The sequence below is a fragment of the Lobosporangium transversale genome (assembly GCF_002105155.1).
Source record: "Lobosporangium transversale strain NRRL 3116 chromosome Unknown BCR41scaffold_8, whole genome shotgun sequence".
Taxonomy (NCBI): Eukaryota; Fungi; Mortierellomycota; class Mortierellomycetes; order Mortierellales; family Mortierellaceae; genus Lobosporangium; species Lobosporangium transversale.
In genome coordinates this window covers 451,463-471,422 of record NW_019028986.1, presented here as the reverse complement: position 1 = coordinate 471,422, position 19,960 = coordinate 451,463, and the positions used below count along the sequence as shown (strand labels likewise).

The window sequence follows — 19,960 nt, the reverse complement described above, 5'->3', positions numbered from 1 at the left end:
AATGCTAGGGTTTACAATAACTTCCAGCCCCACTATGACCTAGCGCTATAGTCTATACCTCTAAACAGGACAAGCCAGGGTGGACTTTAATGTTCTACTCGGTTCTTCCTTTTGATGGTATCGTCTATCTACCGTTATTTCTTCAACTGCAAGCTGCAGGCGCAAACGAGAGAAAGAGATTGCCAAGGTCGCGAAGGATTATAAAAAAATATTGGCTGAATAGCATAAAAACTGGTTGTAGCTGTGAGTGTTATTGATAAGCTGAAATGGTTAATATACACGAGCCGGGGCATATTTATGTCAAAGGAGTCTCTATTTCCTTCAGTTATTGATAGTAAATAAAGATTAACGTCATTTTTTTTTTACTAGAACATTAAAAAGTTTACTTGGTTTCTTGACATTGCCACTCATCTTCCAGGAGAGAGAAAGAGAAAGACTGGGTACTATTTCAGCTTTTCAACGTCGTTGCCAGTACATTTCATATCATGAACGCTCCCGATCGCTTCGAGCTCTTTGTGTTGCCTGATGGTGTCAAAAAGTAAAAAAGCGCAGAGGATTTTGAGTTGAAAAGCCAGCGATTCACTAAATTCGTCACAGGCTAGCGATCAAACAATGAGAATATTCTCTCGCTAATTAGACATGCCTTATGTCTTACTTAGGCTAACCATCACTCCTGATACAAAGATCCCTAATGCAGCCACATTCAAAGTCGAAAAGGAAGACCACACTCTTGCCAACATGCTAAGAATGTAAGGACAGCAACAAAGATGCCAGGAAAAAAAAAAGCCTTTGTAGCAATACTTTCTAACATACTTGTTGATATATATACGCTTTAATTTCATAAGGCAACTTCTTGAGGATCCCAAGGTTTTATTTGCGGGATACAAGATGCCACATCCTTTGGATCATTACTTTATCCTCAAGGTCCAAACAACACCAGATACAACTCCAGCGCATGTTCTTGGAAATGCGCTTACAGAGTTGATTCAGAATGTTGGAAGCATGAAAAACAAGTTTGAGGTAAAAAGAGTGCTTTTCTGTTACTTTCTTTTATGTAATGGAACCTCATCGACGATATGGGCTTTTCATTTTTTTTTTTTTTTTTTTTTTTATCTTGCTTATCATTTTTTTTTACTTCCTGGTAAATTTTACTGATATAGATGGAGCTGATTCGAGCAAAATCAGAAGCACAAAAAGCGGAAAGTGGAGAAGTAGAGGACTTAGCATTGCACGGGCATGGAGTGGATATGGATTTTTAGATTGTTTCTTTTTTCGATATTTGTATTTCTAACAATAAAAAAGAAAACTGTGCTATTTTGATTTCGGGATCATGGACAAAGAATAAGATCAATCTTTTAATCTCACATATAACCAAGGTACTCCGTCCTACTCTATTATTCATCAACATCTTCGTCATCCTTGAGCTCCACTACTAAACTGGCGCTGGGCCAAAGTGCTGGTTCGTCTTTGATTAGTTTTTCTCGATCCGTGACCTTGACACGAGGAAAAGGAGAGATCAATACAAAGTCATACTCGTGTGTGTAACCCAAATGCTGCTCAGCTTCCAGTTGTAAGTCGGCTTTAGACCCATTCTCACGGAATTCAATCGTTTCAATAAACACATAGACATTTTCCACGGGCTCTGTACCTCTAAAGCGACGGATGATGCGTTCGCCATTCCACAGTTTGAAGCTCAACGTTGCACATCCTGGTTCTCCTGCAGCAGGCTCTTCTGGCAGGTTTTCAAACAAATACTTCATATGACGTTCTTTCCGTTCCAAAGCTGCCAATCGTTCAGCCTCGAGTCTTTCTTCTTCGCGCTTCTGTCTCTCTGCTGCTTCGCGTGCTTCCTTTTGTTGACGTGCCTTTTCACGATCTGCACGCAAAGACTGTTCATATGCATCATCTTGCTGTTGACGGATTTCACGAGCTAACTCGCGTTCTCGGCGCTCTGCACGAAGTCGTTCCAAAGCAGCAGACTGACGAGCTACCTGTTGAGTCAAACGTTGAATGATTTGTTCTGCTGTAGAAGGCCCCTCAATGCGATCAATCAAAACCATTTTTGTAGCAGAAGATCCTGTTGTTGATTGAGACAATGCGATCAAACCAATAAAAGGGTATCTGACCGTTTGAAGGGTTGTTGCCACTATGACAGAAGGCCAAAAAAAAAAAGAAACAGACCATTAATATGTGTGGATATAAAATCTAGAAACAGGTCTTAGTAAAGACTAAAATCTGCCTTATTATTATATTCACCTTGAAAACCTTCAGTCTCTTTAACATTGCCTCCCCACACTAGGAAATCATTACTGCGAAGATAAGACAGGAGTTCCGGATTTGCCAATGTTTCCCTGCAAAATGCATCAGTTGCGTCATGCTCATCTGAGTGAAGATATACCACCAAGTATTTAAGGTCATTCTTGGCCTTACTTAAAGCCTACATGGCACAATTGATCGGCGAGGTAGTCAGTAATTTCTTTCTTTCTTTCTTTTTTTTTTTTTTTGAGGATCCTCATCAATGGGACGTTTATGGTCAAAAGATCATCTGAATCGCTCCAACTTACTGCTGAGTATCCTCCTGCATAAAAATTAGGGTGCTCTGTGCCATAATTTTCTTCATACTCTCGTAAAAAGCGAGCAGCCACCGATGCTGGATCTTGAGGTGGACGAGATGGGCCCGACTGAGACGACCGACCTGTGATAGCTTGTCTGAATGTCTGAGGAAAGAGTGTATCTAGAAATAAAAATAAACAAGTAAGTAAACTTGTTTTTATCCCTTCATCCTGCTCAGAACTTTAACGATGCTAATCAATAAGAAGCGCTTACAAAAGTATGCCAAGAGTGACCAAGTTACGCTCCAGATCGTATTGATAGGCCAAGAAAACCAGGAAAGAAAGCTGCGTGACTAGGGGCAAGAGAGAGCAAAGACAAATGACCTCATGGTAAAATCAGCAACCGCTTACTCCATGAACTCTAATAACCAGGGCAGTGCAATTGATCCTTAAATGATGACCCAAAATATGATCGCTATATCCTTTTCCTCTTACAAAGCTATTTGTTGACCTATTATCATAAAGATACGCAAAGATCAGTCTAGGGCGTACTCCATTTCCTCTTTCAGCAGCTATAGCTTAAGTATAGTTTTAAATCTGCACAAACCTGGGAGCAGTGACATGGTGGGGTTGAGATGGTAATGGAGGGGGAGGGGGAGGCGGTGTAGTTTGATTTTCCGCATTGCGGTCAAGCCCTAGTCCGCCCAAGGATTCGTCGGGCCTCGAAGGCGTACGCGTATCACCGAACTGAGCCTGGACCGCAGTCTTTATTGTGTATTATTGTAAAAAAAAAAAGTATACATTATTAGTCTTATTGTCACTTAGGACAAAATCACTTTCAGTTAGAAACTGAGAGACACACACTCCAATAAAAATAAAAAAACTTGCCTCCAATTGCCATGAATGCTGCTCAAGCGCAAGAACTGCAATTTCCAGATCATTCTGTCCTGTAACAGCCTATGTGTTTAACAATAATAATAATAAAAGAGAAATGCACATAGAAGACAGTACATGTAGCTAAAGTCAATGTCTATTCAAGATAAGAGAAATGGATGGCTGCTTGTCTTGCATTTTTTTTTTTTTTTTTTTTTTTTTTTTTCGCCATACAAGGTAATCATCCAGAATGTTCTTCTGTTCTTCTGTTAGTTGATCTAAAGTTTCCATGTCCTTCTGCAAATGCGGATTTTTGTACGTGAGTCTATGGCAGTAATGAGTTGCAAATGTAGAAGACTGAATTGTGAAAGGGTTGGGGAAGCGGCAGAGAGAAAGAGAGAGAGAAAACAAAGTTTTTGGCATTTGATGCATGCATCTGTCGACTTCATTAGAACGGCCTTCTACACGTGATTATGATGTCCAACACTCACACGCAGCAAGAGATAATTGAAGAAAATAGCTCTCAAACAGCAGCTTGTTGCTTTTCATTGACCTAAGTAACAAAATGCCCGTACTACTCTTTTCCTTCGGCCTCCGTCCTACCATTACTCACCATTGCTTGGAATAGTCAACTAAATCTTCTAATACAGGAATCTTCTTTGGCAGAGAGACTTTGGAAACGTACTTGATGCCAGAGCAGGGATTGTTTATTCGACTTCCGCCGCTTCGCCAGATCGAAGGTCAATATCGCGATGACCTACGCCTACGCAACCAGTGAAGTGAAACAGTGTAAGCCCTGTAAAAAAAAGAGATTTAGGGAGAGGGTGAATAATTGAGGTCAATACGAAGCGAGTAACTGCGTGGGTGAATAGCGTCGGCAGATGAAGTGCCAATCATGTAGATTATATACATGTATCTTACTGTTATTGGAAGTCAGTTTGCACAAAAAAATCACTGTTAGCTCGCTGTGGTTATTCTCCTGGTCTCGTGGCCTCTTTCATATCTTTTAGGCCCTATTGATCGACTCCCTGTGTTACCGCTCCGATATTGAGTCTCTGCATTCCTCCGTCCAGGATTTACAAAAATAAACATGGACACAGGGCTAAAATGGATCGAAATAAACACATAAACATTTTATTATATTTGAAGGGGTGTGGAAGTATTATGACACTGCTAGAGAGCTAGACAAGGAGATGAAAAATACACACTCGCAACGAATGATGATAGAGGCAGTTTAAAAAAAATGGCCATAGTGATAATAGGCTGAGGCTTTGTGCTTGCTTTTGTTACAAAAAGTATTGGTTTCCACCGGCGCCGGAGGATGTCTGGGTATGTTGAATTTCTACAGCTGAAAAGATTTTGAAATTGGATTCATCCACTGTAGGTCCATCAAGTTTTAGAATAGCCGCCACATTGCCACATCTATAACAATAATTGGGTGCAGACCAGACTATCAACAACAAAAATGAGTGGGACAGAAAAAAGAGTCGAAGAGAGAATGAGCAGAATGGTTAAACATTTTTTGATATGCTTGCTGAGAGACTTGATTAGAGAAACATGAGGCAGGTATGATAGCTTTTTACCTGTAACGAGGTTGTCATCTGGGAACATGTATTTGAAGCCTTCTTGCACAAGCTGATGGGCACGTGCAATCAAGTTCAGACCGTTGACATGGTTAAACTCACTTGTTACCTTGGCACCAAACAGCCATCCTGCTCCTCTCGGACTGACTCCCCAGCCATCGATGTCATCGGGGTCAGACCACATCAGATCTGCAAGACAAAAGCAATTTGTTAGAATAATGCGATAGTTAAAAAAAAAAAAACTATCTCTAGATAGAAAAGAATTTCCATTTGTTGACGATGACCAGAAGATTGCACACGCACCACAAAATGCTCCTTCATGTGGGATTTCCTGGCAACGTTGAATGGTGCGGATTTGATCCAATGTCCTGACATCTGGCGAGAGTCCTCCGTGAACACACAGCACACGACCATCCACAATCTATCAATTATACAGCCAAATCGTATGATTAGCCGTGGCTGAGAGACGTCGATTGAGAATAATATTAAATTCACACTCGTACACTTTTTTTTTTTTTTTTTTTTTTGACATACAGCTGCCAGCGTTAAATAGTCAAACACTTGACAACAGTACTTCCAGACGTTGGCGTTGCCGTATTTGGTTTGGCATTCATCTATACGAGACGGGTATTTTAGAAATGGAAAAATTGATCATCAATACTATTACTCGCTCTGGGTATATATTTTCAGGTTCTAGCAATGCTGCACATACCATAAAATCCATAAACTTGTGTAATTTGTCTACTCTCATGGTTTCCTCGAAGGAGTGTAATTTTGTCAGGCCATCTGGTTGCCAGGTTGCCAGGTTGCCCAGGTTGTCAACATTTTAAAAAGAAGTTAACATTGTGATGCAAAAAAAAATAACTGACTCCTGTTTAATATCCATCAATATGACGAAACGAAAAAACATTAGTCGTATTCCTACCTTGCTTTAAGGACCATCAAAAGTGTAAATGTTTCCAAGCTATTGAATCCTCGGTCAACAAAATCACCCTTTTGTGATAGTTGGGTAGAGGTCAAAAAGAAGAAAAGTTTTAGCTTCTGGAGTTCAAGTAAAATGTACAGATGAATGTCAAAATCAAAAATGAATTACCATAAAGATGTAGTTGGTCTCTGGAATCTCTCCTCCGACTCTGAACAACTCCATTAGATCAAAGAATTGTCCATGGATATCTCCACAAACGGTAACTGGTGAACGTACAGGTTGAATGTTGGATTCCTCCATCAACAACTCCTTCACCTAAAGGAAATAAAAAAAAAGTTTCAACATGTGAGCTATCCCTTGAGTGTCCGATGAGCCAGAAAAATAGTATCTGTTTAAAGGATTAACACATGCATACAGCAATGTGTCATGAATATAAGGGTATAAGGGATACCATCTCGCAAAGCTTCTTGATCTCGAGCTCTGGTAAGGGTTGACATTGTCTGACAGTTTCGAGCCATTCATCTGGTCCAGGCATGGTGTATATTACAGAGTCGATTAGATGATGGTTGATGAATATGCAGTTGTTGTGTGCTTGAAGGCGAAGAATAAGAGGAAGAAAAAAAAGAGAGAGGAGAAAGGGAGAAGGGAAGTGTTGTTTAACAACCCAATCGAAGTAATTGGCAGCAGATAGATTGCCTGAACGAAGCCTTTATGAGTAAGGCGCAATGGTGGCCCAAGTTACGTTACCAAAGTCACACTTTCTTAGTGAATGTAATAATCGTGTTTGGGCCGACGGCTCCCTCTGCCACAGGAGCTGCACGCTTTTTCTATTAGTGGTGCTCGGTGCTAGCGCTGAAGTTGCCTTCTCTTGACTCTAAGAATGTACCTCCCCACGCTATCTACAAGAAGAAGGCAAAGTAGACATTCCTGGTTCATCAGTCGAGCTCTGACGGTGTTCGCATTATCCTGCGTGACTACCATGTCTTCATGGATTATTGGTTCGCAATAGAGTTGCCTATGGTTGTTAGACTGCCCCACGAAACTGCGACACACCGGATGCTTACAATAAGCATAATAGTCATCCATATCTATGACGATATACCTTGGTCTCGTGCCTTATAGATATTAAAAAGTGGATACGTTCAACCTTTCAGAGACATTACGACGACTGTTGACGTGTATCTCGCGAACAAAGATTGATTGAGGCCATGTATGCAACAATGATAGCTTGTAGTTCATGGAGAGCTTCCCTGTCCTTGCTGACCCAACTCCGATTGCGCCTGAGTTTGATGAATCTCGCTTTTCCCTGTAGAGCCTTTGGTCATGTTAAACAGGTTATCATAGACGGCACTGTGCTTCTCGTTCTTTGCCTTTTGATTTTCTGTCGATGTCGTAAATGTCCATCAATATAGCTCTGTATCCATACCCTTTCGTAAACTAGCACTCCATATCGGATCGAAAGATCAAGACTGGATCTACATCTGTTAACAACAGATCATGGACAAGCCATCCTTCCTAGACACCGATCCACTTTCTCTGCAAGCTTAGGATACTAGCATCCTCCTCCATACCCAACCATTTCCAGGACAGGGGCAGTTCGAAGAAAGAACTTCAAGCGAAATAGATGGGGTAGTCAAAAGATTCTCTAGGAGTCGAATTTCATAGGGCTACAGGCCAACTATTGAAAATGGCGAATAGGTCTGTGGGATCGGGCCGAAATTATGAGAACAAGATCGTTGGAAGCCCTAAGAGGTGCTTGTTCTGTCCTTGTTCCATAGTTCAAGCTTTAAACACTCTACTAACCATTCTTCTGAAGGTTCGCTCGCTTAGGAAGGAGCGAACAAGCATCTGACGAATAAGAAGTTCCCGGTGTACAGATATTATGTGGAGTAGGCCGAGCTTCATCCTCCTTACTGTCTTACCTACCATCGCTTCACAATCGACAGGTAAGAGCATGTGCAATGTGTTTTGGTATGCCAGCGAAGATTATTAGCTTGCATCCATTACAAAGGATGGCACACCCCTGGCTCGCCATAAGCAGTAACAGCAACAGCAAACATCAATAGGAACAAGAATAGCAACACGAACAGCAACAGCATCAGCAACAGCATCAGCAACAGCAGCAATATTATATTATAACATCTGATGATATACATTAGACCATTAATGATGGACCACTTCCAAACTTCCAAATAGAACTTTATTCAATAAGTAAGCTTACTCAAGGCTTTCAGAGACCGCCTGGTACTTTTGGAAATGATAACCCATTCAATGTGTCGGCTGTCGACTTCTTTGTATTTCGCTTCTTAATATCGTTTTGGCGCAAAAAGAAAATTCTTTGATCCAATACCCAATATTCTGGTTTTTTTCTTGCTTCTGCCTGCTGCCTCTCCAGTTCTTGGGCTTGTATCCGTGCCTTAGTTGCTTCTTCGTCGTTAATAAATGCCGAGACTGATGTTGCAGCCCTGGTAGCTACGGATCCTAGGCCTGAAAAAACTGCAGACCCAATCTTGGATACATTAGATCGTTTATCCTCCTCTGCTTTGCTACTTGCTTCCGCGGCTGCTGCTGCTTCCTGCTTCTTCTTTTCAGCCTCTGCCTTCTTCTTCTTGTATGCTGCCACAGCTGCCAGTGCTTCTGCTGTTGGTACAGGAGGGTATCCCTCACCCTTTGCAAACCCTGGATCTTGGAGATGTGAGGCACAAGCATAGAAAAAATCTCCGCCATCCTTGGCTTTCAGCACTTTAGTCGTCATCTTCATACAGATAAAGCTAAAGTTCATCATAAAATGAAATACATTAAAATTTGCCCTTTGGGTTTGGGTCTCAGTGGCATACCATATCAGTCTAGTACTAAACAAAAAAAAAAAAAAAAAAAAAAAAAAAAGCTTTTACCATGGACGTTCTGTTGTCGCTGTCTTCTCCAAATAAGCATTGCGAAGAGGCGCTGGTGATGCTGTTGACATTTAGGTCGTATTGAATATAGCGTTGGTTTCTTTAAATGAATGAGCGAGAAAAAAAAAAAAAAAAAAAAAAAAAAAAACTAGTGCGTTGTGACCACTTGTTCCTTCAACTTTAAATGAAGCGAGCATTAAAGAGATCTCTCATCAAGTCATTTCACGTAACAATAACAATATATATTTAATCATGTTGCAGGATAGATTCAACAGTGCAGCGGCATATATGGCCTCACCAGCAGCTAAAAAACTCAGCCTGCCTTCATCTACAAAACTGGCTGTGAGTCTTAATTAATCAAAGTTGTTATCCAACTTCAGCAACAGGAGTAAAAAAAAAGACCTCGAACCCAAGTTGTGTGGCATCCCATAATGACCTCCTTGCAATCGTGTCTGTCATGTTACAATTTTTTTTAGCTTTATGCAGATTACAAGCTTGCAACAGAGGGGCTTTGCACCCAGCCGCGACCTTCGTTGCTTGAGTTTGAGAAGTCAGCTAAATGGAAGGCATGGAAAGAAACAGGAGAGCGCTATGTCAAGGAACTCAGTAACGATGCTAAAAACACAACCAGCAGCACTACAAGCACTAACAACAGCAACCATCATCAGCTCAAGGACACTCCTCAACTTACACTTCCAATTAAAGCTATGATCTCGTACGTTCAAAGAGTCGAGGAGGGTCAATGGGGTTGGCACTTTGATAGCACAGTAGAAGCGTCACAATCTTCGACAACGGGAGATCATGATCTAGATGAGTTAGAAGCCTATTTAGGGGTCGACAAGGATGAGCTCTCGGCAGAGGAGCTTTTAGCTCGACCCTATGTCCCCACCCAAGGCGAGATTCCCGGTGCCGCAATGACTGCTTCTGGGATTAGCACCTTGGCCTTTACAACAGAGTAAGGATTTCAAGGTGGAAAAAAAGTGAAACGTTCCAAAATTTGTCCAATTAATGGAAATCACGCCATTTGTCCTCTACACCACAACAGCAGTGAAGAAACAGGAAACGATCCAATGGAATCGTCCAAGAGTGGATCATTAGAAGGTCTCCAGTCAGCTTTACGTGCAAACCCGGATCTCGTCTCTTTCAGAGATGATATGGTAAAGTCTAAGTCCTATTTTTATGTTCATTTTCCTCTTTTGATTATACTAATCAGCCATCACTTTTTCATGTTTTTTTTTTTTTCCTCCTGCAACATATTAATGGACATATACAAACACATCAGGGCTTCACAATGCTTCATTGGGCGTGCGATCGTGGATCGTTGGACAAGGTCAGGGCGCTTGTAGAGACATACCATGCAGATGTTAATGCTCAGGATGCAGAAGGTGCTACACCATTGCATTGCGCTTCTCTCTCAGGATGGCCAGATATTATTGAATATTTGAAGAGTCTTCCGAACGTAGATCAGACAATTAGAGACAATAGCGGTATGATTGCGGATGAATGTCTGGAAGACTAGCAAATAAAAACTTGAGGGATAATAGATCACGTTGATTTTTTTTATTTATTTTGTAAATACTTTTATTCTTTTTTTCTGTCCTTCACTTCACTTTTTCGCGGTTGCACTGATATTATTCCCCAAAGCCATGTCAAAAGTACTATGGACAAGAGCTGTGATCAATCCTATATTCACAGTCTTATTCTCAATTGATAGCCGTACCATCTCATGCTGTACTTGCTTGATGATTTGGCCTAGGTCTCTTCCTGGTAGGTCGATGCTCTTTTCTACAGCATGCACTTTCACAATCTCTGCAATACTCACCTCGGGCCGTGGAACTGCCGCCAAATGCCCGAGTCTTTGGAGCTTGATACCCAGCAGACGTTTCTGCGCTATTGTTCCTACTAAAATAATACGTCTTGTTGAAGTTGGATGAATGGATTCCCACTCTGTGACCTTGTTTGACATGGACGGCCGCATCCCCCGGAAACGGTCCATTGCCATTGTGATATGAGGCGTAGTTCCCTTTCGCGATACAACGCGTCCATACCGCATGGTGCTTGGATCCATTGTCGAATACAATGCAGAAAAAAATGATTTAAATGTCGAATAAATTTCTCCATTTGGTGCAATAATTGTTACCTTTGTTGCCATTGTCGCCTTCATATTAGTGCCATCACCAGTGATGGACTGCTTTCTTTCCCCATCTTCAGTCGCTGTTATTTCTGCTGTCGACTCCGTCATTTCTGTTTGGTCCGTCATATCCCTATCTTCCAGTCCTCTGACCTTGAGTGCCCACAACTTACCCTCCAACTCCCCTACTGCTTCAATCTCCACTAAAACGGTTGCTCCCAACCCGCCAATCACCTCCTGGAACTCAGGCACAGCTGCGCCCAGACAAAGTGTTACATGAAATTCGGTAGGAATATCCCATCGGCTGGTATCTTGGCCCTGTAGAGCCTTGGGTAGAGGAATCCACGCCACACTTTTCTTGATCTCGCTTTCGCTTTGGTTCTTCAGTTCATTCATTTTTTCCTCTAATGGCTCTCTTGGGGTCTGAAGGGCAGAGCGCTTGAGTATTGACTGGATTCCTTCTTCGAACTGAACGCCAGTATACTGAACCACAGATTCAATCGTTATATGTGCACGCTTTTGTGGGATATATGTCTCAATGGGGTTCCAAATCCCCTCATCTTCAAGCTCCTGAAATCTTGACTTGGGCATTATTCCTACGCCTGAGACCCAGAATGCGCCTCCTTTGGCTTCAATATCCGCTTGTTGGTTATGCGCGTCCACCATTGTATAAACTAATTTCTTTTCCCATTCTGGGTCCATATACCGATGTGAAATGTTGACCTCGATCACCTCAACCTCCTTGAGTAAACCCTTGCGTTGCCATTGTTGTCCTGCAACTCGAAACTTTTGAATCTGCCCAGCTCGATCGTCCCAAATACGCATGTGTTGGATTGTAGGATATTCATACAAAACGTTATAGAGAAATTCCTGCTTGACGTTGAATGTGTGGACTTTGAGATAAACCTCGGATGTTTTAGCATGCTTTCTCTTTCCGATTTTATGATTCATAATATTAGTGCATTTGTTGTTTCTGTTATCGTTTCTACTGCTGCCTGCATTACTATTTTTAAAATCCTGACGTGGCTCTAGACGTGCTGCGGTGCAGGGCTTCATTGCGATAAGGTCAAATTCCAATCGTTTGCTCTGCACTATCTGGATTAGGCGCTCCTTGTATATAAGGGTATTTCGTCCTGTTAGAAGTATTGTAAGACATTCCTCATCCTTGATAGACTTTTCTACCTCTACAATCTTGTTATAAAATAAAATAATATAATAAAATAAAACGTTCAGATTGTTATTTCGCATTATGAAAAACACAATTGTTAAAACAGAAAGACGCTAGGTCTGCTTCATATCGTGCTTACCAGTTCCTCATTCCACCAGCCATCGTATGATGAGGCTTCCGCCTCCGGCCCAAGGTCTAGAGTTCCAGGGTGCTGCCACCAGCCAGGTCCACAAGTGTTCCAAGATATTAAATGTCCAATGAATGAAGCATCCCAAAGGGCTGGATTTGGTAGTGATGATCGAAATAGAGTCTGATCAAAATCAAAGACATGGACTTTTGTCAGTCGAGTTGTCTCAGGACGGCCATGTCGTAGCCAGTCCTTAGCGAAGACCACACAAGGGTGGTCAAAGAGAGAAGAGGATGTGGTGGTAGTAGTAATCAGGTCGTTGCTGCTGTTGTTAGACGAAGCAGCGATAGTGACTGACGGAGTGAAGGTGTTAGAAGTGACGGACTGTATTGTGGTTTGAGTGGACTGCATGGTAGTGCCTGAATAAAGAAGGGGGAGGAGAAAATGAATGTTCGAAAAAAAAAAAAAAAAAAAAAAAAAAAAAGTTTAGGAAATGCACTGCCGCTACACAGAGTACAGGCTGAGCCACCATTCCAAAGTAATAGACAATGTAGACAATATTTGTGTTTATTGAGCTGATTTTTTATTATTATTACTTTTCTTTTGGTTGCGAAGTTGGTAGAAGCACGCTAGTGGATAATATTAATACAAGGCGGAAAAAAAAGAAACAGAAAGAGTTATGAGGTATAGATTTAAATATGGGTATGAATGAGGGCTAACACGAAAGAAAGTAGCATTCTCATAACCACTGTAGTAGAGGCATGAAAGCAGAGCATGGCTAAAGATAATTATTAGGAGAAGGAGCTTGAGCATGGTAGGATATGGCATAGGCAGACTCATGTGAGTCCATGTATTCTATAGCATCACGACATCAGTCTCAGTCGCCTCCTCTCGGTGTGCTCCTCAGGTCTCCATCCGAGCGTCGGCTTAGTGATAACCGCCTCATATCTGATCCCATAGACATCATTCGAGTGTCTGAGCCCTGAACAACATCTAGACCAGCTTCTTCGGGTACTCCTTCGATAAACTCATCTAGTGCCGCCCTGTGCTCACCTTCTCCACCTTGACTCCACATCAGAAACCAATCCTCAGTTTTCATCACTGCTCCAAGATGCCGGAAGATGTACTCTTGCGACAGCCTCTTCAATCCATGCTCTTGTGAGGTACAGGCCGCTTGGAAGATACGCACACATGTGTCAATCTGGAGATGATGGCGGTGCAGGATCGATGCACATAGTTTTTTGAGCCTTTCCAGCAAGTACATATTTGCCATGATCATCACATCACAAACTGTCGAGCAGCTCAAATCAACATCAATAGCATCCGTATATAGAAAGGAAAGGAAAGCATATACCACAGGATATGGTTCAGGCAAAACCATTGTTGATCGTGTTGATTCAATCATGCCCGATGCGTGCATGTTCTTGAAATACGGCCAGCGCGTCGAAAGGATCATTCGATGTACATGAATCTTTTGTGTCGAGTCTTGTGGGATCACTGTAAAGTCGGAAAACTCTTCGTTATTCAACATGAGGCTCATATGGGTTTGCAACGTAGAGGGGGGAATCTGAAAGATCCCCAAATATTCGATATTGATGGAGAGTACATCTCGAAAGTGATCGTATGGTTGAGGTCGGTCTTTTTCTGTGTTACCCAAGAAGATCAAAGTTGGAGCAGAATCCGCGCTGTCTATAGCCATATCCTTGCTACTAACGGGACTATTATATGGGTCCAGGTCATCATCTGAAAGCGGTAAATCCATGAACCGCCGATTCTGTGGTCGCTTCGTAACGATCGTAAAGTAGTTCCAAAGGCCATCTTCCAGACATCGATCAATATCAATTTTTCGCCATTCGAGTTGATCCAAATCCATAATCCAGAGACCATAGAGACTTGTTCCTGTTAGTTCGTTAGGGTATTTCCCAAATACAACTAACTGGTTGCCAATGGCTTCCGAGAAATGCTGCGATTTGAGTAAAACAACCTTTCCTGTGATTCCTGTGTGTGGTAACACTCGGAGTGTGTGTAGGTCGATGGAGTGTAGATCGGATACTGTGTTTCCGATCTCGTCCTTTCCTGCATAAATCCAAAGTTTATGTCCAACTAGGCTTGCGGAATGATTGTATCGAGCTGGTACTGGGTAAGGATCTGACCATGTCCATGTTTCCAAATTCAATATCCTCATTTCATCCAGGACATATGTACCTATATTAAATATCATAGTATATTTATATTTATGAAATCGCGTCAGCTTCATTGTTGCTACTACAATTTATGCGTTCTATCTTGTCACTTGCTCGCGACATAATTTATATGCTGAAACTCTACACTTACATTTAGAGTTTTTTGCAAAGCCGCCGTAAACGTACATCTTGTTTTTGTACACTGTTGCTGAGTGCAAGTATCGTGCAGGCACCTCGCCCCTGATCTCTGGTCGAAACCAAGTCTTGGTCTGTAGAGAAAAGACGACAACATCATCTCGGTATTCAGTAAATTCGTTTGCTCCACCTGATTGAATAAAGAGGAGGTGATAAAACGATAGTTAACATTCCAAGTTACACAAACAGATTGAGCATGCCGCAACACCAAGCACGTACCAAAGATGATGATGTTTTGTTTCCACAACACTGCAGTGTGTCCGTATCGCTTTGTTGGAGGTACACCTTCCTTTGCCTATTGATCACACAAAAAAAAGCCTGATCGGTCAGTTGACCACTTCATCATGGTCAAAAAGAAAAAGAAAAAAAAAGGAAATGACTGACATGCACAAAGATGTATTTGTTTTCAGGAGTCATGCCAGTGGGACATTGTGCAAATACCCCTTGCCCTCCCTCCGATACTTCCTGACCCCTCTTTTTTTCTTTTTTTCCTTCGCATGCCAGTGTTTTTTGAGCACATCCATCTTGTCTTTAGGTCAATGTTATCCTATGCTAAATAAAGTGTCGCTGATTCCTGAGATCTAATAGATTTTTTTCAGTGCTATTACAAGCTTCTGTCTTCTTTTGGATTGATCTGTATGCCAGTTATTATAAACACTGGCGCTTCTTTTCCTGTACTGACTTTCGTCAGCGCTGGCCTGTCTTCTTTGTTGGGTCGATATTTAGTTTTGATCTTATTTTTCTGGAGCAACAATGGTTGTTTATTTGTCTGGATGATAAAGAAGAAACATGTTGATCACATACAATCTTGTTCCTGACTTTGGATGACCAAGTCTACCTCCTTGTAATATAATATCCCACATCCCGCCTGGCTGGAATTTTTTTTTTAATAAAATTTACTCTTACCAAGATGCAATCCCAATTGAGTGTGATGAGGTCGAGAACATGAAGATCATTTGTTACATGTCCTCCACCGCCAAAGAGGTACAGTTTCTGGTCTACCCGCGTAAACGATGGTCGCCAGAGCCCGACCAGATTCTGCCCTGTTGTTCCACACGACTTTGCGAAATTTATCATCTCTTTTCTCTTCTCAAATGGTAATAATATATCTGCGTGTGTTACGAATGAGCCTAGGAATGTGTGCGTATGAGTGGACAGCAAGTATGAGTGTGGAGCTTGGTATGCGTTACTACTATTACTGCAGCTGATTTGATAGTGGTTGCTGATCCAACTTGGGTGGTGGTTCGTTATTAATAAGTTTAGTGAGGCAAAAAAAAAAATAAAATAAAATAAAATAAAGTGTTTGAATACAAATAGAAATGTGGAAATCGAAATCGAAATCGAAATCGAAATGGAAGAACAAGAGAAGATGCAGTTGCAAACTAATGTTCCGAAAGATGGACAAAGTTAAGAAGCAAGAGAAGAACAATGAAAAGTAAAGATGACAAACAAGTGAGAGATGTCTCGCAACAAGGGGAAAGGCAAGGTGCAATACTAAAAACAGAGTAATGAAGAACAAGTAACAGAGGACAGAGGAGAGAGGAGAGAGAGAATAGGGGATAGAGGATAGAAGGTGGAGAATAGAGGATGGAGATGGATAGAGTTTGAGGTTGTGAGAAAGATGTACTAGACAAAGGGAAGGTGTGAAGTGAAAGCGGGAAGTGAGAGAAATGGGAAGAAAAAAAAAAAAAAAAAAAGACAAGTAAAAAAAAGGAGATGTAGGCAAGCAAAACAACAGTTGAGTCCCGAGTTGAAGTTGTCAGGGCAATTCAATGTTAATCTTTCCACAGCCTTCGCCTTGCTTAGCCTTTGCCTTTGCCTTTGCCTTTGCCTTCGCCTTTTGTCTTTATCTTTGTCTTTACCTCGACAATTCAATCTGCCTTCGTTCGCCTCCTCATTCATGCTTTCATTTCTTTCTCTCTCTTTCACAAACATTTATCCCATGATGATAAGTATTCATTATTATCTTCAACAAACGACTGTTCGTATTGCAAATGGGTTCATAACCACTTCTCTTTTAACAATCAGCAAGCATAGCAATCAACAATGCTCTCATCTTGTATGCTTTCACCGTCCCTTCCCCAATCTTCTGCCCTGATTGGTGACACAATCAACCTTAAAGACAACAGCATCTGTAAAGCTTTGAACAATGTCTAAACATTCCGAATGGCACTAGCCAACTAAAAGCACATTGTTTGACGGAATGATCCTATCCATGGTTTGATTTTTCCTTTTATTATCTTTGCAGATCAACATGAAAAATATTACAAATATAACATCCAGATAGTAAAATTACTATCCTATTCTTGACAGCCACCGTTCAAGCTCCCAATACATGATTTGCTAGAAAATAAGCAATCTCTTCTGTTGCTTCAGCAAATGCCCTAATAATATCAATATTGTTCCTGGAATAGACATATACATTGCTCTTGAAGGATAAAAATCGCACCCGTTATACACATACGTTATCAGTTTCTTAACGACTATACTGCTTCTCGGCATCTGTCAAAGGGACATACTAAATGCAATTGATAACCGAATCATTATAAACGATTTAGTGTGTGACCACAAAAAAAAAAAAAAAATACCAAACTGCAGAAATTGAATACATACCCGAACATCCATAGCCTTTTTCTTGGTAATATGGCCCTCCGAGTCCTTATCCACCACAAAGATCGCTTGCCCATGGTGCCCACCTACGGGAATAAACATCCTACCAGGCGCTTTGAGCTGCGCCACTAGCTCTTCATGCATCGAGTCAGCAGCAGCTCCAACATGACTTCCAGCAAAACGATTGTAAAAAGAAAATTAATTAATTAATTAATTTGTGCCTCTGCCTCCTTGACATCTCCATTGCGTCACAACTTCCACAGTCCAAAGCGTATACATGATGCCTACATGCAATCATATGGTGCAGCTGCGGGATACCCCACTCGTCCATCAGCAGTATGATAGACCACACGTCCTTCCTCAATATACTCGGGATGGTCCTGCATGGTATTTTTCTTTGATTGTTCGATCAGTTCTGGAATGTGATCTACTCCCACCACATGTCCCGTTGGTCCCACCATCTGTGCCATACAAACTGTCAAATATCCGCTGCCACTACCCACATCAAGCACTATGCACACAGGTATAAAAAAAAAAAGTATGACAAAGCCTTTCTCAGATGAATTATCAGACGTTTCATATCCTCGCGCGCTTTTACCTTTGGCCCCTGAGGTTAGGTATGGAGCCAAGCTTTCTAGAGCTGCAGCATGCATATGTGGAGCTGAGATAGTCGAGTTGTATCCAATAGTCTGAGGTGCATCCTGGTGTTTTACGGAATCAAATGCGTCAAATGAATAAATATACCCTTTTTTTTAGCGACTACATAAATACATAAAAGAACCCCACGATATAATATATACAAACCTCATATGGTTTAAACTTTGAATAATGACCACGATCTACTGCAAGCATAGCTTCCTTGACTCTTGACGAAGTAATGAGATTGGCCTGAGCGAGTCGGTTCACCAGGTCCGAATTCGAAACGCCTGAACACCTCCACGCCATGTGTCCTATTAAATGTAAAATGTTCTATTTGAATGTTGTTTGTATTTCAATGTGCTGTGAAGAAAGAAATTTGTTCTTCAAATGGAATGAATGTGAGGTGAAAAAGCTAATGAACTTTCACTACGAAATACATCTGTGAACCCAAACAATCCACGCGACGGCAAGTTGTCACGCGTTAAATAAGAAAAAAATTCTTATTGGGAGAACGTTGCACCAACCCCCACACTCCTAAGATGTCTACATGCACAATCCCTCTCTCAGAGCAGATGTCTTTATTTTAGTTTAATTCTTGAATCTCGAGTGTCAATAAAGATTGATAACACTAGAGATACAGCATGGAATTGATAGTGAGCACTAATCTTATTGTCTCAGAACTTTGTCGCTTTATTCACTGACTAAGAGAATCTTTAAGTGCACCAATACCATAGGCTCCGAAATTAATGACCCTTAAAGTAATAAATGTCTACGTCGTTGCTATATAGACCAAAGCGTGCAAAAAGCGCTAATAAATGAGGGCTTGCTGACATTTGTGTGCCACATTGAGCTGTAGCTGCGGGGCAGCAAAGCCTTGTCCTCATTGGAACCATCTAATGCCTCATATGAACCTTAAAACCAAGATTGGGTTCCCTGCCTTTGATCTAATGCTACTGTTCATGACTCGTTCTTCCCCAAGTGATGTTTGGTGAATATGAACCCAAAGATTGAAAACCAATGAAAAAGAAAAATTCGTAACCTTGACAATCCTACAAATGCTTACGAGGTTTATTCACTGGTCGCTGGTTAGTCTGGTCTAGCCATAATGATCTACAACATGTGGAACTTGAAGCTAAAAGTTGATACACACGCACACATTTTTTTTTTTTTTTTTTTTTTTTTGGTTTTTTGGTTTTTTATACTTATTTATCTGTTACTTTTGTTTCATTTTTCTTGCTTAGATTTCTACGTGGAATGGTGTTTCTGTTACAATCAATGACTTCATCATATTTTCACTTGACCGACCACTCGAGATTCTATGCAATGGTGTTGTCTTTGTGAAGAACGACAGCTCATCCTTGGCGTCCTTTCCCTTCCCGTTTTCTTTCTTTTGGCGAGAGCTGCTCCTAGGTGGGAATGAGAGACTACCATGGTAATATTCGTAGTCTGCATTATTGTTTGCATTTGTATTCCCATCAGAGTGATTCAACAGTCCCGCTAGTTTTGCAAGACCCCTTTGACGAAGTGGAGGCAATGATGGGAAAGGGTTGTTATTACTACTGTTACCATCTGTTACTTCAGTGTTAAAACCAGAACCAGCACTCATATTGACCAGTGATGAGGACGGCGATGCTAAATCTCCAGCCATTGCCGAGGCGCCCTCTAACAATAATGCCGATGGCGGGAAATGACCAAATAGCTTTTCTAATTTCTGAGCTCGCCTCAAGAACCGTTCTTGATCTTTATCAGACATGGCGCGCAGTCGTGGGAGGATCTGTGTTGGTTCATCCTCGTTGTGGCGGTACTTGTTGGTGTCATGGTTGTTCCCGAGATTTAGTGTTGATAACGATTTGTCTGATGAGGGATTTACACAGGAATCTTGTAAAGGCGTGGCTATAGTGCTATCCATGGAGGCATCATTAGTTATCTTACTAAGCCAACTCTGTGGCTGTGGCGGTAATTGATGCTGTTGTGATAGGTCCCCTGATGGCACGTCTTGCTTTAATCGTCCAAAGGAATGTGTCGGTGTATCTGAAAGCGATCGTTCCAGTTTTAGGTCGCCAGGAAGTGTTGTCATTAT

General features: G+C 41.4%; 8 protein-coding genes across 8 annotated transcripts; 2 read left to right on the top strand and 6 right to left on the bottom strand.

The window, feature by feature from the left end:
* Positions 1-485: 485 nt before the first annotated feature.
* On the top strand, positions 486-1,155 carry BCR41DRAFT_301693 (DNA-directed RNA polymerase; the record flags this gene model as incomplete). Its single annotated transcript, XM_022020634.1, has 3 exons — positions 486-538; positions 660-749; positions 846-1,155. The coding sequence occupies 3 exons, from the start codon at positions 486-488 to the stop codon at positions 1,153-1,155; spliced, it is 453 nt and encodes a 150-aa protein (XP_021883877.1).
* A 153-nt stretch (positions 1,156-1,308) lies between these two features.
* BCR41DRAFT_348687 (hypothetical protein) lies at positions 1,309-4,081 on the bottom strand. Its single transcript, XM_022023342.1, has 9 exons — positions 4,039-4,081; positions 3,660-3,861; positions 3,441-3,509; positions 3,160-3,317; positions 3,048-3,063; positions 2,827-2,905; positions 2,565-2,734; positions 2,257-2,437; positions 1,309-2,146 (listed from the first exon to the last, which is right to left on the bottom strand). Exons 2-9 carry the CDS (start codon positions 3,855-3,857, stop codon positions 1,395-1,397), a joined length of 1,623 nt encoding a protein of 540 aa, XP_021883876.1. The 5' UTR covers positions 3,858-3,861; positions 4,039-4,081; the 3' UTR covers positions 1,309-1,394.
* Positions 4,082-4,536: 455 nt separating this feature from the next.
* BCR41DRAFT_348683 (Serine/threonine-protein phosphatase ppe1) lies at positions 4,537-6,624 on the bottom strand. The gene is made up of 8 exons (XM_022023341.1): positions 6,385-6,624; positions 6,102-6,248; positions 5,934-6,001; positions 5,721-5,794; positions 5,543-5,622; positions 5,312-5,429; positions 5,009-5,197; positions 4,537-4,875 (listed from the first exon to the last, which is right to left on the bottom strand). The coding sequence occupies exons 1-8, from the start codon at positions 6,466-6,468 to the stop codon at positions 4,712-4,714; spliced, it is 924 nt and encodes a 307-aa protein (XP_021883875.1). The 5' UTR covers positions 6,469-6,624; the 3' UTR covers positions 4,537-4,711.
* A 1,528-nt stretch (positions 6,625-8,152) lies between these two features.
* BCR41DRAFT_420143 (VPS4-associated protein 1) lies at positions 8,153-8,934 on the bottom strand. Its single transcript, XM_022029856.1, has 2 exons — positions 8,828-8,934; positions 8,153-8,704 (listed from the first exon to the last, which is right to left on the bottom strand). Exons 1-2 carry the CDS (start codon positions 8,896-8,898, stop codon positions 8,164-8,166), a joined length of 612 nt encoding a protein of 203 aa, XP_021883874.1. The 5' UTR covers positions 8,899-8,934; the 3' UTR covers positions 8,153-8,163.
* Positions 8,935-9,079: 145 nt separating this feature from the next.
* BCR41DRAFT_368707 (hypothetical protein) lies at positions 9,080-10,346 on the top strand (the record flags this gene model as incomplete). Its single annotated transcript, XM_022026401.1, has 4 exons — positions 9,080-9,169; positions 9,304-9,782; positions 9,873-9,984; positions 10,110-10,346. 4 exons carry the CDS (start codon positions 9,080-9,082, stop codon positions 10,344-10,346), a joined length of 918 nt encoding a protein of 305 aa, XP_021883873.1.
* An 80-nt stretch (positions 10,347-10,426) lies between these two features.
* Positions 10,427-12,682, bottom strand: BCR41DRAFT_420141 (hypothetical protein). The gene is made up of 2 exons (XM_022029855.1): positions 12,266-12,682; positions 10,427-12,149 (listed from the first exon to the last, which is right to left on the bottom strand). The coding sequence occupies exons 1-2, from the start codon at positions 12,662-12,664 to the stop codon at positions 10,434-10,436; spliced, it is 2,115 nt and encodes a 704-aa protein (XP_021883872.1). The 5' UTR covers positions 12,665-12,682; the 3' UTR covers positions 10,427-10,433.
* Positions 12,683-13,130: 448 nt separating this feature from the next.
* BCR41DRAFT_393852 (hypothetical protein) lies at positions 13,131-15,708 on the bottom strand (the record flags this gene model as incomplete). Its single annotated transcript, XM_022028594.1, has 4 exons — positions 13,131-14,458; positions 14,588-14,761; positions 14,851-14,926; positions 15,538-15,708. 4 exons carry the CDS (start codon positions 15,706-15,708, stop codon positions 13,131-13,133), a joined length of 1,749 nt encoding a protein of 582 aa, XP_021883871.1.
* A 1,151-nt stretch (positions 15,709-16,859) lies between these two features.
* BCR41DRAFT_348675 (protein-L-isoaspartate O-methyltransferase) lies at positions 16,860-18,300 on the bottom strand. The gene is made up of 5 exons (XM_022023340.1): positions 18,046-18,300; positions 17,840-17,942; positions 17,530-17,752; positions 17,245-17,410; positions 16,860-17,149 (listed from the first exon to the last, which is right to left on the bottom strand). The coding sequence occupies exons 1-5, from the start codon at positions 18,184-18,186 to the stop codon at positions 17,108-17,110; spliced, it is 675 nt and encodes a 224-aa protein (XP_021883870.1). The 5' UTR covers positions 18,187-18,300; the 3' UTR covers positions 16,860-17,107.
* Positions 18,301-19,960: the final 1,660 nt, after the last annotated feature.